The following is a 15,976-nucleotide window of genomic DNA, read 5'->3' as shown; positions in this document are numbered from 1 at the left end:
GCTTACCGAGTTGTTTTTGTATTTGCACCCTGATCTACTCAGTGAAACTGAGAATCAAATGAGGATGACATCATGGTCCGAGTATCAGTTTACTTATCTTTGTTTTTTGTGACTGACAGCAAAAAACAGACAAAAGCAGCTTATCTCTTGTCAAATTGCCCACAGAGCTGTGTGAGAATACAAAACTGTCTTCTGGGAACATCGTAGCTCCTGATTTATGTCTCAGTTTCATTCGATTACAGCGGTTCTCAAATGTCTGCCTTTGGAAATGTTTTCATTCATTAACACTGTGTATATTCACAAAGACTGAAGTGTCCATTCTGAAACTGAATAGAATTCTATTTAATTTTCTCTTGGCTACGTTAATGATAATATCAGTTTCTTTAAGTTTGACACTTAACATCATTAAAACTGTGCTGAATTAGACATTTGGAGTTCCTGTTTGTATTACATTCATGGATGTACAGCCAGTTTTCACCCGATTGCTTTGATAGTGAAGGAAATCTAATGTTTCTTGGGCAATTTATGCAGTAATGAGGACTGTTATTTCCTATGATTTCTAAGTGGATTTATGGATATTTGCTCCAGATGGGAAATAATGGTAGCATTGTAAAGTGTAGGTCATCTGTATTCTGTCTGATTTTTTCATTAATTGTACAAATCCAGAGGGAGGTCAGAGTGACCTGAAGGGATTAAGTGGGTTTTACTGAAGGACATTTCGATGAAGTGAGATTTACCCAAATAGGACATGTACGTCTGGTTGAAAAGAGACATTTTCTCTAATTCCTCCACCAACCCAGCAGAGATTACAGTTTTAATGGATGCAGCAAAAGGGAGATATAGAGGATTTTTTAAAGACAGGAATGTTTTCGTTCCATTTGTCTCCACTAAGAAAGCCTGAATTTGAAATGGAATCATGACAAGGGTTTACAGCACTGTTCCCTCTAAGCTGCACGCGTGCGCAATTGCGCACTGCTGACACGGTCTCCGCGCACAGAAAATCCGCGCTGCGCACAAAAAAAAAATCCAACCTAAATTGTAAATAAAATAAACACGTAACAATTCATTCTGTGCTATTTTTCAATGTGAGTCAGTGAGTGACCGGTGACTGGCTGCTGCAGCCAATGATGCGATTCACATACGTATTTACCATAGACTGTATATAATGGTATTTACGCAGCTAATCAACGTCAGGCTTCCTTATGTGCAGTCACCGTTGTTCTCATAGATATGAATGAGTAGATAGGACACGCCCCTTTGAGCTGCGTGCTACAGCGAGGCTAAGCTAGTGGGGGCAAAGTTTCAGTGCATTCCGTTGATGTAGAAGGCGTGAAAACGGAAGATGGTAAGGTAAGAATAGTTTTTGGCTCTTTTTTCATTATGAAATCTTGTTGAGAGCTTCCAGTCTATGAGAGCTAACTAGTTAGCCACTAGCAAAACGCTAAGGCGAGCTAGCAGCTTGACAAGCAAATACCAGACGATTAATAGTAGCTGTAGTATAGTTGTACAAGCGGTAGTAGTAATACTAAAAGTACAAGCAGCAGTAGTAGTATAAACAGCTGTTAGAGTCATAGAAGTAGTATCAGCATTTGTAATAGTATTACAAGTTGTAGTAGCAGTGCCAGTATCAGCAGCAGTAGTGTAGTACTACTACTACTAGTAGTAGTGGTCACATTACTATTACTACCACCAATACTACCAATAGTAGTTATAAAGCCTAACTCATGTATATCCAGATTACCATCTATGTTCTTCCTCCAAACCCATTTTATGATTGGGATTACAGGCAGTTCTTTAGGACTGCTCTCAAATAATTGAAATGTTACTAAACAAGGTTATACTTATCAAATTAAATAGCTCTGGTCTCCAGTATATTGGCGAATTTGGTTCTTTGTACTTAATATATTAGCATGATTTCTTTTTAATATGTTGTGTACAGACTTAATTACTTCTCTGTCTACTTTTCTTACTCCATGTAGGTTTCCCAGAGACTATGGGTTGAGGAGGAATTGGAAGTTTGTCGGCTTAGACCTGGTGTCATTCCATCAGTGTTTAACTTCCCGGCTCATCCTGGAAGAGTACGTGCCAGAAAGACCACGACCAAGCAGCCTTGAGATCTTAGGCAGCGTCTCCCTGAGGTGGGTGTCGACGGTGTTCACGGTCAGGTCTGTGGTAATCCTGTCAAAAAACAAAACAGAAAAAAATCTAGATTATAAATCAAGATGTAACCAAAGCACTCTGTATAATGCCATAGTATAGGATGTAGTTCAGAAAATGTCAAAGTATAGTATGCTTTACTCAAGAATAACATAGTATGGCCTGTAGTTCATAGTACAGCATGTTGGCAAGAAAAAAAAACAAAACATAGATTATTATGTGGTTCAAAAAGCGCAAAATGATAGGATGTTGCCTAAAATTGTCATGTATGATATGTGGTTCAAAAAATGTCATAGTGCAGTATATTGTCAAAATAGTATGTAATTCAAGAAAACATCAGAGTATAATATGTCATCTAAAAAATGCCATAGAATAATAGTTTCATTGCACAAGTAAAAGTACAGTAACTTTTAAAACTGTTCGAATTTTTATATGTTGCTCAAAAAAATAAAAAAAGTCACAATAATATGTCAATTAAAAAAGCCTATAGTATAGCATGTCGCTCTAAAAACGTCACAGTATAGCCTTTAGTCCACAGCTGTCAGTAGGTGAGGAGCAACACAAAAACAGTCCAAACGCTGGTTTCCAGAGTGTTAGACGAGTATTTATTTGAAAGAGTAAGTTTACAACAACACAACATGTGAGGGGGTTAAAAACAAATGGGTGTTAGTAAAATAAAAATAAATCAACAGAACTAAAAGTGAACTTCATGTTGACATTGATGGGCATTCCAACCAGGAACAAAGTAAAAGATAATCAATACGGGAAAAAAACTCTTCCTGTTCACCTCTTAAAACCCAAAAACACACCGCAGTAGCATCCTAAACTAAAACTACCAATGGGTTCCCTGTTTTCCTTTCTGAACAATTCAAAGGTCCCTCTCTATCTCCCTACACATCCACCAACCACTGGAACACATCTCCAAAGTTCTGCCGGGCCAGCTCAGCTTCCCCTCAGAAGAAGTTCCGCCACCTGCCAGATGAAGGAGCCTTTTGAGAGGCAGCTGGCATCGTGATTGGACTGTACTTTGGTCTGTTCCAATCCAGCTTCAGCTCCAGAGACGGCAGGCGGGACGAGTCAACGGAGGCCGGGTGGACGAAGGCATGCAGCTGAGTACAATCCAGAAAACAACAGAGGAGGAGTGCAGTGGTCCAGGACCAGAACAAACAGAGTAGCATCGTATGTCTCTTAGAAAACATCATAGTATAGCCTTTGGTATGAAAAAACGCCATCATATACATCGTATATTGTACAAATAACAAGTCAAAGCAAAGAGACATACATTGTAGAATTGTAGTAATTGTGGGCTGACTGATTTACTGATTATCAGTATTTTATTTTTTACTGATTTACGGTAATAAATACATTTTAAAATGGCGCTACTTTGGCTCTGAACCTTTATCTATCTGTGGTCGTTCTGTCTTCTGGAGTGATTTGATTGGTTATATGCCACGAATAAAACTCCTTTAACTTAACATCTGTAAACAAAACAAAAACGTATCAACAAAGTTTTCTGTTAGAGTTTGTGTTCTTCTAAGTTTAATTCCAAGATTTTAAATACTTTCATTTACTGCAAATGAATATCTACTCCAAATGTCTCACTAATAATCATTATCAGCCTTAAAACCCACAAAACACCCCTCTATACTCGACCACACTTAGTACAGTCCAGTTCCCCCTTCCATAAATCTGCTTGGAATCGTCCACTTCCTGTTTGTCAAAGTGGCCTTCTACCTGGACAGGTTTTGTTGGAGCTCATGCAACAAACATTTTGGGTAACTGCACTTTAATATGGATGGATGACACTGAATTAGAGTCTGTTTTAATGAGACTGAGTTAAGATGTGTAGCTGTCATTAAATAGGAAATTATTTCTCAGAATTCACAGAGAAAAGTCTGAAATGTTTGCTAGGTTAGCGTCCCACATGTTCTTTGGCTCAGCTAAAGCTAACTCTCTCCAACTTTTGGATCTCTTGAGTTGCTTGTTGTTAAAATATCTTGCTAGAGGTGCTGAAGCTCAGAAAGTCTGAGATGTTTGTTCCAAATAAGCTCATTGTCAAGTCTTATCTGAACTGTCCTCTTTTGTTTGAACTTTCCCTAAACTTAGGAGTTAATGACAGAGCAGCACATCCAGACTCAGTCTCATTTATGTAGAGATTAAACTTCAGTGTCATTCATTGATGTTATAGTGCAGTTTTTCAAATGTTTGTTGCACATGCTCCCGACCAAACCAGTCCAGGTGGAAGACAATGTGAAGAGAAAGCTCCAGAGGATGAATATCACACATTTACGTTGGAAATAAATGTCCTTTAATTAGACATTGTCATGCAAAAGTTGGATTTCCCTTTAATGATGTTCAAATCTTTGTTGAATGTTTTGATGATGTTGGTTTCTTAATGTTTTCTGACACTCGGCCCCAAAGATTAAAACCTTCTACGGCTCACAAGCTGCAACAATTCACACATTATCAACTATCTTTCTGACTAAACTAAGATAAAAAGTGAAAAACTGTCTGATTCCTGCATCATGAATGTAAATCTTTTTGGTTTTTATGACAGTAAACTGAATATATTTGGGTTTGACATTGTATAAACCAAAACAAGAAATGAATTACTGGAGAAAACAACAGATTAATGGACAAAGAAAATGGGTTTTCCAGCATATATGGCTGAATTACTCCAACATTACAAGATACATACAATTTTTATTCAATTTTATTTATATAACGCCAATTACAGGTCAAATTGTGTGAAGACACTTTATTTTTATATTTTTTTGTCATATTTAAAATATGACAAAGTAAGAAATTTAAAGCTCTTGACTAATCCAATTTATTATTTGTTTTTAGGAGACTAATGGACAATTAAAATAACTTTCTCCACTAAAACTAATAAACATGAGGTCAAATAGAAGGAACAGTTTTAAATACTGCAGTCCCACGACGACAAGAATAAAGTTTGTCAACAAAAACTAAATCTGCTGGTGGATTCCATTAAAGTCCTAATAAATGATAATAAAGTGTGATACTAAAGGTTTGTGGTGCTAAAAATCTCCAAGTAAAGATATCAAGTTGAACATCTGGATGGAGGCTGATAAAAGTTGACCTCCCTTCATTTCTCTGGAGTCGACTCCATGGATTTTATGGATGGTGGTTAAAGACCTGCTCTTCTAGTCGTCGTCCTTCTAGTCGCTGTAAAAAGTCAGTCCATCCTCGCTGACTTCAACACCTCTTCATGACAACTTGCTCTGCCTCTGACCTCGTGGAAACTCCAGAAACTCGGGAAAACCCGAGGAGACTCGAAGAACTCGTGGAGACTCGAGGAACTCGTCAGGCGGGGGAAGGTGTGGTGGGCGGTGGGGGCAGGTGGGGGAGTAGAGGGGGGAGGCCGCCACCCATCTCCCCGCCTCCTCCCCGCCCTGACTCCACCCAGACTCCGCCTTGGCTCTGCCCATGTGGTCACTTGAGGAACTACGATGCCAAAGGGACGACGAAATCATTTCTTTTCATCTGATCTGTAGCTCAGTGAGTTAAGGATTTGCCTATGGAGCTGCAGGTCGCTGGTTCAAGACCAGACACTTCTTAAATTTTATCAAAATCGTGACAAAGACAAACAAAGAAAAGGGCCAGTGGCGGGTCTTGAACCTGCGACCCTCCGCTTAGTAGTCCTCTTCTTATCCCCCTGAGCTACTCGCTCAGATACTAATTTATCTTTTTTTTGCGCATTTGTCATCTATTTTTTGTCATTTTTGAGTTTTTTTTTTTAACTCGAGTCTCAACTCGACCGTTTTTCTCAGGAGGCTGGACTTCAGCCTTTGTGCTGGAGGGTTGAACCCTCAGTTCCAAGACTTCCCAAGCCTCCACACCTCCCGAGTCCTCAGGACTTCAGCTTTCACACAGTCTGAGGGCTGAAATTTTCTAAGTCCCACAGTAGTTCTCTGTTAGATTGAACTTTCAGACAGTTTGAGGGCTGACATTTTCTAAGTTCCTGAGTAGTTCTCTGTTAGTTTGGACCTTCAGACAGTCTGAGGACTGAAAACCTCGAAGTTCTTGAGTAGTTATCTGTTAGTTTGAACCTTCAGACAGTCTGAGGACTGAAAACCTCGAAGTTCTTGAGTAGTTCTCTGTTAGTTTGAACTTTTAGACAGTCTGAGGACTGAAATTTTAAAAATTTCTCAGTACTTCTCTGTTAGTTTGAACTTTCTGGTTAACAGAAGCCTTAAAACTTGTGACCATGAGTCTTGATTTCACATTTAGACCATCCATCTGAGTTCTTCTCAGACCTTCACCTGTGGGTTTTTTAGAAATCCTCAACAAACTTTGATTCTCTTCACTGAACAGTAAAGTTTGTGGAGATCAGAAGGTAACATTAGTTTGATCAATGCCTTCAACTACTAGTAGACTTTATCTGGAAAGCAGTTTTCTGAAATGAGTTCTTAGCAAATCTATCCACAATCAAACCAAGAACATAAAAAGAGGAAATGCTTGAAGAAACAACTTGATGTTTTCATTTCAGACTAGAAAACGCTTTAAGATTTTTATCTGTTTTTGCTCTTTTTGATCGTTTTATTGTCTCTTCTGTTTAATTTGATCTAACTGGTGTCTTTTCAAATGTTTTGTCTTGTTTGATTCTTCTTAAATGTTTAGAAAATAATAAAAGGTGAGAAAGCAAAACTAATGTCTGATTTGATTTCCAAATGTTTTGTCTTTTTTAATGTTTAATTATTGTTTTTTCAAATGTTTTATCGGCTTGTTTGAAAAATTTCCTTTTCTTTCCCAATGTTTAATTTTTTGATTAAACCTTTAAGGTTTTTCTTTTTAAATATTTTACCACCTTTTAATGTTTAGTTTTCTTTTTAAATGCTTCATTGTATTTTCTGTTTAATTCCTATTGAAAGTTTTATTGTCTTTAAGATTTAATTTTCTTATTAAACATTTAATTTTTTAATTAAATGTTTTGTCTTTTTAAAGGTTTAATAATCTAATTAAATGTTTTGTATTTTTAAAATGTTTAATATTCTTGTTTAATTGTATTTTTTAAATGTTTAATTATCTAAAATATTTCGTCTTTAATGTTTAATATTTATTAAATAATTTTGTTTAATTTCATAACTACATGTTTTGTATCTTCTGTTTAATTATCTAAATATTTTGTCTGTTTAATATAATTTAATTGTATTTAATGTTTAATTTTCTTGTGAAAAGTTTTATTGTAGTAAATGCTTTTTTCCTTTGATTTAATTGCTTTTTTAATGTAGTTTATTTCTTTAATCTTTTTTCTGTCAAGATTTTAACCCCAATCTTAAAAATGAAACAAACCCTTAAATCACAATGAAAATACTTCTGTTGTCACAATCATGAGTTAGTCAATTATTCAGTTTATCAATTCAACTTTATTTGTTTAGCACCTTTTACACAGATGACAAAACTAAACAAGCAAAGAGAAAAAAAACTATGCTAAAACTATGATTAAAACTCAAAAACATTTTTTAAAAAAGGATTTAACATGGTAATAAAAAAAAAAATGTTTTGTCCAGGGGATGGAGGGAGTTTATTGAAGTCCTCTTGGGCTCACATGGGAAATCATTTAAAATATAAACTTGATATTCAGTCTAAGGAAACTGCAGAGCCACAGAAGAACCAACAATATCTCCTGTTTTCTCCTTTAATGAGTCGACTCTTCTTGTGCTTTCAGACCAAAGAACTACAGACTCTTCACAACCTGCTCAAACTCTTGGTACAGGACCTCACCACACGGGTCAAGAAGGTTTCCGTCTCATTTCTACTCTGAAGATCACCTTCTCCTGCTCAAACAGCTGACAAATGTTTCTGCTGCTCTAAAGTCTGGTCTCCAGAACTTCCTAAAAACTCTCAAAGTCTCTTCTGCTGCAGGTTGCTTTGTAGAACTGTTCCAGAAAACCTCACTAAACCACAGGAGGAGCCTCAAGATAGTCATCCAAATGAAACCATACAAAAACCAAACTAGTACAAACCAAACACTAAAGTCTCCTGCAGCCTACCAGAGAACCTCTGAGAACAGAGAATCAGGACAGGAACTCTTACCTTCTGGACAACCAACCTTGGTTCACAAACAAGAATACAGAATGTGTCTGACCAAAAACCTCTAAAGACTCACTACAGCCAAGATAAAGACACAACTCAGCTGCACCAAATCCACTAATCACTGCACACCTTAGCACCATGTGATAACTGTGGCTAAAGAACCACATTTACCAAGACAACTATCCAGTACAAAGCCCTAAAACACAGCAAGAAACACATTAAAGACGATTTTACTGCTGGAAGCTGCAAGCCAACGCCTAAAGAACAAACTAAAGCAAGGAACCAAACCCGGTTCTGTGGTGAAGAGAAGCAGAGGAAATGTTTGTCTGCAGCTAAATAAAGCAGGAAGACACTGAGCTACTCAGGTGTTCCTGATAACACCAAGCAGCCACCTGGACAGCCAATAGGAACACAGCTTCCTGGGAGTCCAGAGGGCTGGGTTAGTGAAGGAAATTTAATTTAAAGTTGAAGCAGAAAGTTAACAAAGAAAGTTGAAAACCACCTTCTGATACCTGAAATCTCTGAGTTTTCACACAAAGAACACCTGAACATGTTAAACTGGTTCCATAGTAGAACCATCATTGTAAAAACGTTATAGTATGGTGTGTTGCTCAAAAAACATTATGACCCGGCTGTCAGGGGACAAACATGTAAGAAACATGAGAACAGAGAGAACCCAACCAGTAGGTCACAGTTTATCATCCCCCAGTCATCTCCTGAAGTCCATATGGTGAGAGACATCAGTATCTGGTTGTTCATTTACCAGAGGATGCTTATAATCATGCTGATGTGGTCTGTACTCTACAGTATTTTAGTGACTCAATAAATGCCTAAGTTGTTTTTTTAAAAATGCTTTTTAGTTTTTAATAAACATTTAATAGCCTATATGTAATCAATAAATGACCTTTGCCTATCTTAAGAAAAATTCACTCAGAACTCTGATATGTTAACAGTACTAAATAAATCAATAAATACATGCATACACACAAAAATAAGTTAATACATTAACTGTGTTAAGATAAGATTTAGATTTAAAAAAAGTTGTTTATGTTTTTGCAGAATCCAGTATTGCACACTGGTTGGTCATTACATTTTATTAGTTTGATTTCACTGTTTAAACTGATGCCACCTCTTTTCAGACAGAACCTGTGATAATAAAACAATACAAAATTTTTAGTTCCGTGTTAATAAAGCACTTAAAGCTTTAAGTATGGCTAAATGCTTTTTTCAAAATTAAATATATCACTCCTTAGGTGGTAGTGGCCCCAAGTTCAGTAAAGTTGGAAAGATATTCACAGATTCAGACTTCCAGCATCAATAACTCGTTAGATATAGGTTGTCAAAACATAAACGGTGCCTCTTTCCCATTGTTGCAAGGCAGACAATGTGCTACAAGCCCAGTTTTATCAAAAGTAGCCGTCTTTCAAGCTACAGGAATAACATTGGTGTCTATGGAGTGAACAGGGTCCGTCTGCAATTTGCAAAACCACTGCAACAGTAAAGAGAGACAAATATTCAATAACTTCACTCTTATACATTGTAGTGTCACTAAAATCACTGCAGCCTTCAACTGGCTCCTGTTGACAAAGTGTTTTAACAGAAATGTAAATGCTGTAATTTGATTCTTTTAATGAACCATGTAACTTGAATGGATGTGATGCTGGTGTGACCACAGTGCACACGTCTGATGTTGCTCACAGTGGTCCAAGGGACGCTCAGGGAGTTTGTGTGTTTGCTCACACTCAGGAAAAATTACAGGGAACATTGGTTTACAGTAAGTTTCTTTCCTGCTTTAAGAGTCCTGGAGTGTGTTCACTTCTATACTGAATAATGTTGTAGCCTCCTAATACATGCTGTGGTCCTGTTATTTTCAGATAAAGAGATTGACAGTGCAGGTAAAAATGTGATGAAAGTAAAAATGTGATGCGTGCTGGATTCTTGTTCTGGCAGCAGGTGGTGCTGCTGTGTTAAAGCAAAAACCTGGAGATGTGCTGATAAACAACATGGACAGTTTCTTCACGATCAAATTCACTTCACTAATTATTGTTGTTTAACCCTGTAAAACCCACTGTTGCAGCTTATTTTTTTCATTATTTTCTATCTTTTATATATATATATATATATATTTTTTTTAAACTAATTTGTAGTTATATATAATTTAGAAAAAATATTGAAAATATTAAAAAATGGGCAAAAAAATATTTTTAGTTACATTTTTTTCTATATTTGGGTTTATATGAATTTTTTTCAGTTTTATTTTTTGTTCATTTTATTTTCTATATTTGGGTTTCTACATATATAAATTATTTTATTTATTTTTTGCTAATTTTTTTTCAATATTTGGGTCTTACAGGGTTAATATTTTCTAGAAAAAGCGAGTAATCAAACTTCTTAAATCTTTCAAACAGTCAAAATGTCACAAATGTTTATTAGAGAGTACAGAATCATACATAAAGGTGCAGAGAGACTTCTCCTTACAAATGAGATTATACAGTATTCGCATCAACTCGTGGGTTTTTGCAAATGTTCAGAATACAATGATGGCACCAACTGGGTTTGTCTGACTGGATTTTTTTTATTTTAAATTTTTTTGAGAAACCACTGCACAGTTTATTATGTTACAGCGTCTTTCAGTGAGGAAGACGAGTGACCTTGAAGATCTTGACCTTGTCAAAACACAACAATGCACCATTATGTTAAAAAAAAAAAAAAAAAAAAAACATGCAGTATTAAGTTCAAACAAATAACTGACAGCAACTATATACAGCAACGGGCCGATACCCAGATTTTTTTCTTCTTTGCTAACAACTAGGCCTTCTTCATATTGTGAATTAGTTTAAGTTTGGCTCAGAGCGGCCAGAGCCAACCAACCTGTAACAAATAAATAAGAGTGTGTTGAGAACGTGAGTGTTTATATCTGTCTCTGCCCTTCAGGTTCAGCCTTGCTGTCCCAGAGCTGCGATGAGGTCCTGCAGCGGCTCGGTGTCTTCTGGCTCCAGCAGCGCATGTTGCCGGCAGAAGAGTGTGAGGTGTGTGAAGAGTGTGTTGAGGTGAGGGTGCAGGCCCATAGCGAGTGTCTCTCTGTAGTGAGACCAATAAATGTGAGCCAGAGTCCTGAACAGCAGCAAAAACACCTTCTGGACCAGAAAGACGAAACCTGTCGGAAATACTGAACCTGGGGAAAGAAAAGGGGGTGATAAGGGATTGCAACTGGAATGTGATGTGGAATAATGGAGCGTGTATGATGTAGATTTTACCTGCTTTCGTGGGAAACACATCTTCATCAGTCAGCAGATCCTGAATATATGACATGGCATAGTCAAAGTAAAGTGGAGCAGAGCATTTCAGCTTCCTGCCGTGGTCGTCAGTCCAGAAATAAACCCTGAAAACAGAAATGATCGAGATACATAACGGTGGATATTCAGCGTTATAGAAAAAACACCGTAGTGTATGTTAGATGTGTTTTAAAAGATGAATATTATAAGGGAAGCTCGCCACTTAAAGAATCCTGGATTGAAATCTATGGAAGAATTCCACAACCTCAGATATGATGATTGATGCCAAACCACTCCCCCTAAAAAGTCAATCATCTGCTCTTTCACAGCAAAATTGGAAAACATCCAGCCAATCGGGTTGTTGCACTGACCCCAGGTGTGTGTAATGAAACTATGCACCTGCACAGCAGCAGTTCAGCCAGTAGGGAAAATGCTTTTTGACTAAACAGTTTTTATTAGATTTATGGCTTATTTACATTTTGTGTTCCAGTAAATATGGAAAAAAATTGCATTTATGGCTCTCTTCTCTTTCATAAATCTTGGGGCCTGGTCTCATTAGTTAAGTAACTGCTCAAGATTTGCTTATAGGGACTTAGATGACATAATGATCACTTTTGAGACATCTGACAACTGGAATTCATATTCAGATGCAGTTGAAAGCTCAGCTTAAGGGATAATTTCGCCGCCATTACATTAAACCTGTTGTATTTCCAGAGAGTCAGCCTCACACGTAAACAAACCACTGTGCTGGATAAATAAGCCGTACGATTGGGTCAGCAGGTGAGCTGATCCAAATGCAGTTAGCAACAATTCAGGTGACTGATTTCTGTGTGCACTTGAGGTCTGACTCATAAAAAATGTAAACATCACAATTTTTGAAACACTGCAGGGAGCTGTTTTGAGAGATTCCTCATTTCCCTGAATCTCCACAAGAGAGACAGAAAGAGTGCAAATTGACACAGAGTCACATTAACGGGAAATACATCCAACTTGAAATTAACAGGAATTGTTTCAAAGCTAATAACTGAGAAATTTGATTGTGTGAAACCACAGTTTTCGAAAGTCTACTATGAATCAACTCAGCTTTAGTTTTCATTTAGTCCAGACCCATTCAACAGTTATTCACTTCTGTTCACCAACTGGCAGACCAGGAGATAATTTAGACAGAATTCAGAATTTTTCCCTTCAGCATCACTGTTTTTCACTGTTACAGCTCCAGTTGTTATGTAGCATCATTACTGCAGAAGGCATGCAAATTATTACCATGAAAAAACTAAATGTTGAAGCACCACGATGGAGGTGAACAGAACTTTATTTGTGCAGTCATGAGGAGGATTCAGGAACAATGAGTCAGCTCTGTCAATAATTTGCATGAGCAACATTTTAAAATACAGTTTTAAATACTGCATGCTCTCCAAATGGACACTGGCAGATAAAACATTTTGAGTCATGCAGCACCGTAACTTGGGGAAAATCATTTATCATTTGTAGTATAATGCTGGGTAACTTACGTGTTGCCTGGTCCACAGGCGGTTGGGCAGGTGCTGGGTGTGCAGAACTCTGACAGAGCGCTGGAGAACAGGTTTATGTGCTTGAAAAACGCCACAGCTGAAAGAAATCAATAAAACAGATGTTGCATCTTGCACCTTTTGCTGCTCATTGTTTTTGCAGTGTGTGGGAGAGGATGAGGAGCAGGAAAAAAAAGGGGGGTGCAAACCAAAATCTGTTAAGACTTACTGTTGCTGGCCAGCCACTCTGCCTTGTCGACGCCAGGCGGCAGCGCTGTGAGGGCAAACATGTCAGTGTGTGTGATCCGCTGGCACACATACTGCTGCTGCAGATACGGACGCTCTTCCTGATTATTGTTATTAATTCCCCTTGGGAGGACAGGGCAGAGTTAATGAAGCAGGCAGAGAAAGAGAAAGCCTGGGAGACAGAAAATATCGCTGTCTAAAACAACCGATAGGTCAGTGGATTAATTATCCCTGCTGCAGTCAGTCGATAACACGTTTCACACTCACTCATCTGTGTTGCCCTCTGTTGTTGGCACACACACGCATCCCAACATACAAGCACTGCTGTAACTGCAGACCTGAACAACCCATACAGCAGCGGTTAATGTAATGAAGGCAGTCAATTCAGAGCCAGAGTGATTAGTGTTAATGAAGCTGACTGCTGCAGTGGTCAGTGCTACACAGCAAATAACCGACAGGAGTAATGTTGTGGAAGATAATGTCGAGCTGAGTGCTGAGGCCTGCTGGCTTTAGGAAAAACCTGTCTTTCCTACATCAGCTGCCTCCCGATAAGCCACAGGTAGAGCCTACTAATCAGTAAAATGGGAACTTGTGACGACTTTATAGAGTGAGTGCAGGGAATGAATGATGTGTACTGGAAAGTCAAACTTAGCAGCATGATTTGACTTTATTCAAAGCACGGAGGTGAGGTAGTCTGCTGTGAGGAGGAGGAGGAGTGCTCCACTCTGTTTGACAGAAAGACAGACAAAAAGACAGTGCTTTGGATTAAAGGGAATATTTAAGCGTGGTGGATCATGCAGCTGCCACGCTGAGTTTTTAGATGTCTTCACACGCACAGCAGCTGAGGGTTTACTCAGTGTGACCTTGGCTTCAGCGATAAGGAAAACACACTGCGCTCTCTGTGGGGTTTCACTCCCCCTGGTGTGAATGTGTGTGAGGGCTGGGCAGGGAGAATTTGTTTAGTGGTTTAAACAGGAGGCCTTTGTCCAAAGTAAAGGTCAAAGTGGACAGGGAGGGTGGGACAGTGACAGAAAAGAATGTAAACATCGCAGGGGTACAGTAAAGCGATCCCATGCCAAACCTTTCTAACGTTCACAGGAACTTGTGTTGTTAACATCCTGCTCTGCTGCAGCTCCATGGTATTAAGTCAATTACTGCCTCTTGGCTACCAGTTGTCAGCACACAAACACAATGAACCCGGAGCTACTTGTGATGTTGTGTTTGTGTGTAAACACGCTCCTCTGTGAACCCGCTCCTCTGCTCTTGGCCATCTGTTCACCTTTACCTCTGGCGTGAGCATGAAATGAACAGCCCTCCTCAGCGCAGCCAGCTGGTTGTAAAAGATTCATCCCAGTGCAAACATTTGCATAGTAACTGAGCTAAAACACATTTTCTCAGTGCCATTCCTTGTGTTGGTTCAAATTACTTCTCAACATGTGTTCCCGCTGTTAGAGGAATCCACCTTCACTGATGCCATCAGACAAATATGTAACACACACTCTTATCTAGAGAACATTCCTCGGTAAACCATGTGCAGCCAGATTTGTAGTCATGTTTCTTCCACCCCATTACGTAGTTTTTCTTAACATTTGTTCTTTGAAAACACAGGGTGACTGCATGAATGTACTTCCAGATAGAAAAGAAAGAAGGAAAACAACTTACAGTTTGTCACTGCTGATGTCAGAACGCTGAAGAGTCTTCCCATCTGCCTCCGTAGCCGAGGGGTAACTATGGCAACCCCCCATGGCGTAAAGCTAAGAGCAGAGCTGTTGGTCTTGCCAGCTCCACTTTTCCATCCCAAACACACTAACCCACACTCTACTACACACTAAGAACAACATATGGCAACAACTACCCCAACGCAAACATCTCTCAGCTCACATTCAGATCCATACGGCCAACAAACACACAAAAAAGTTTGGCAAAACACAGCAAAAGTAGTCCAGGAGTTAAAGATTGTCTCCTCCGCACTAAAAAGTGAAGCTTTCCGGCCGTCTCCCTCTGCTTTTGCTCTGGTGATCCAGTGTCAGTGTGTTTATGTCTCCTTTGTCTGGAGTCCCCACACCCCACAGGCTCCTCCTCTCTCAGCTCCAAGCAGACAGGCAGGTTTCTCCACAACCCATTAAAGTACAAAACACGCCTTCTTCCCCTTTCTGCATACGCACTCTCTTCACATGTATGAACCCTCTGCAGAGTGAGCAGTCAGGTGCTGGTGACAAACTAAAGGCGGTTTTTGCGGGATAGAAGTTTAAACAGAATTACTAAAGATACTAAAGAGGGAGATAGATGAGCAGCAAAGAGGCTGGAGCAACAGCAGGTGTGTTCAGTATCTGTGCTCGAACTATAGAGGAATGCGATGACACCCATAGAAGCCGAGGAATGAAACCGCACGCCCACAAATGAAAGAGCAATGATATAGAATATGAGAAGTGTATGAGCACAAAAGAAAAGTCTCCAGGTCCTCTCCTCCACTGTTGCGTGAACTCATTTCACCTCTGCCTGCAGCAAAGTAAGATCTATGTGCAGGCAGGTTTATGATTGCAGAGGGGGGAGATATTGTGAGGATGTAGCATTGATCGTACGGCTCACAATGTGTAGGAGACATCCATTATGGACCAGGAAGCAACATAATCCACTTGTTCACCTGCCCCTAAGGTAAACACACTCCAAAGACCGAGTCCTGTTCCCTCTCGGCCTGTGTTTGTATTGTGTGTGTGTTTTACAGCAGGC

The 15,976-nt window shown here is 38.9% G+C and overlaps 1 protein-coding gene across 1 annotated transcript; it reads right to left on the bottom strand.

Moving 5' to 3' along the window:
- Window positions 1-10,615: 10,615 nt before the first annotated feature.
- Window positions 10,616-15,854, bottom strand: LOC111586395 (MOB kinase activator 2). Its single transcript, XM_023296094.3, has 5 exons — window positions 14,909-15,854; window positions 13,230-13,369; window positions 13,004-13,100; window positions 11,475-11,599; window positions 10,616-11,392 (listed from the first exon to the last, which is right to left on the bottom strand). Exons 1-5 carry the CDS (start codon window positions 14,989-14,991, stop codon window positions 11,154-11,156), a joined length of 684 nt encoding a protein of 227 aa, XP_023151862.2. The 5' UTR covers window positions 14,992-15,854; the 3' UTR covers window positions 10,616-11,153.
- Between the last annotated feature and the right edge of the window lie 122 nt (window positions 15,855-15,976).

Source organism: Amphiprion ocellaris, chromosome 3 (assembly GCF_022539595.1).
Source record: "Amphiprion ocellaris isolate individual 3 ecotype Okinawa chromosome 3, ASM2253959v1, whole genome shotgun sequence".
In the NCBI taxonomy this organism is placed as follows: Eukaryota; Metazoa; Chordata; class Actinopteri; family Pomacentridae; genus Amphiprion; species Amphiprion ocellaris.
Note: the sequence above shows the minus strand (reverse complement) of the source record. Positions and strands in the feature narration are given on the sequence as shown.

Coding starts and splice junctions, on each gene's coding strand:
- LOC111586395 (XM_023296094.3), bottom strand. CDS start 14,991: ATGGGGGGTTGCCATAGTTACCCCTCGGCTACGGAGGCAGATGGGAAG. Junction 11,600..13,003: donor GCCTGTGGACCAGGCAACAC/GTAAGTTACCCA, acceptor TTCTGTTTTCAG/GGTTTATTTCTGGACTGACG. Junction 11,393..11,474: donor TGTGTTTCCCACGAAAGCAG/GTAAAATCTACA, acceptor TTCTTTCCCCAG/GTTCAGTATTTCCGACAGGT.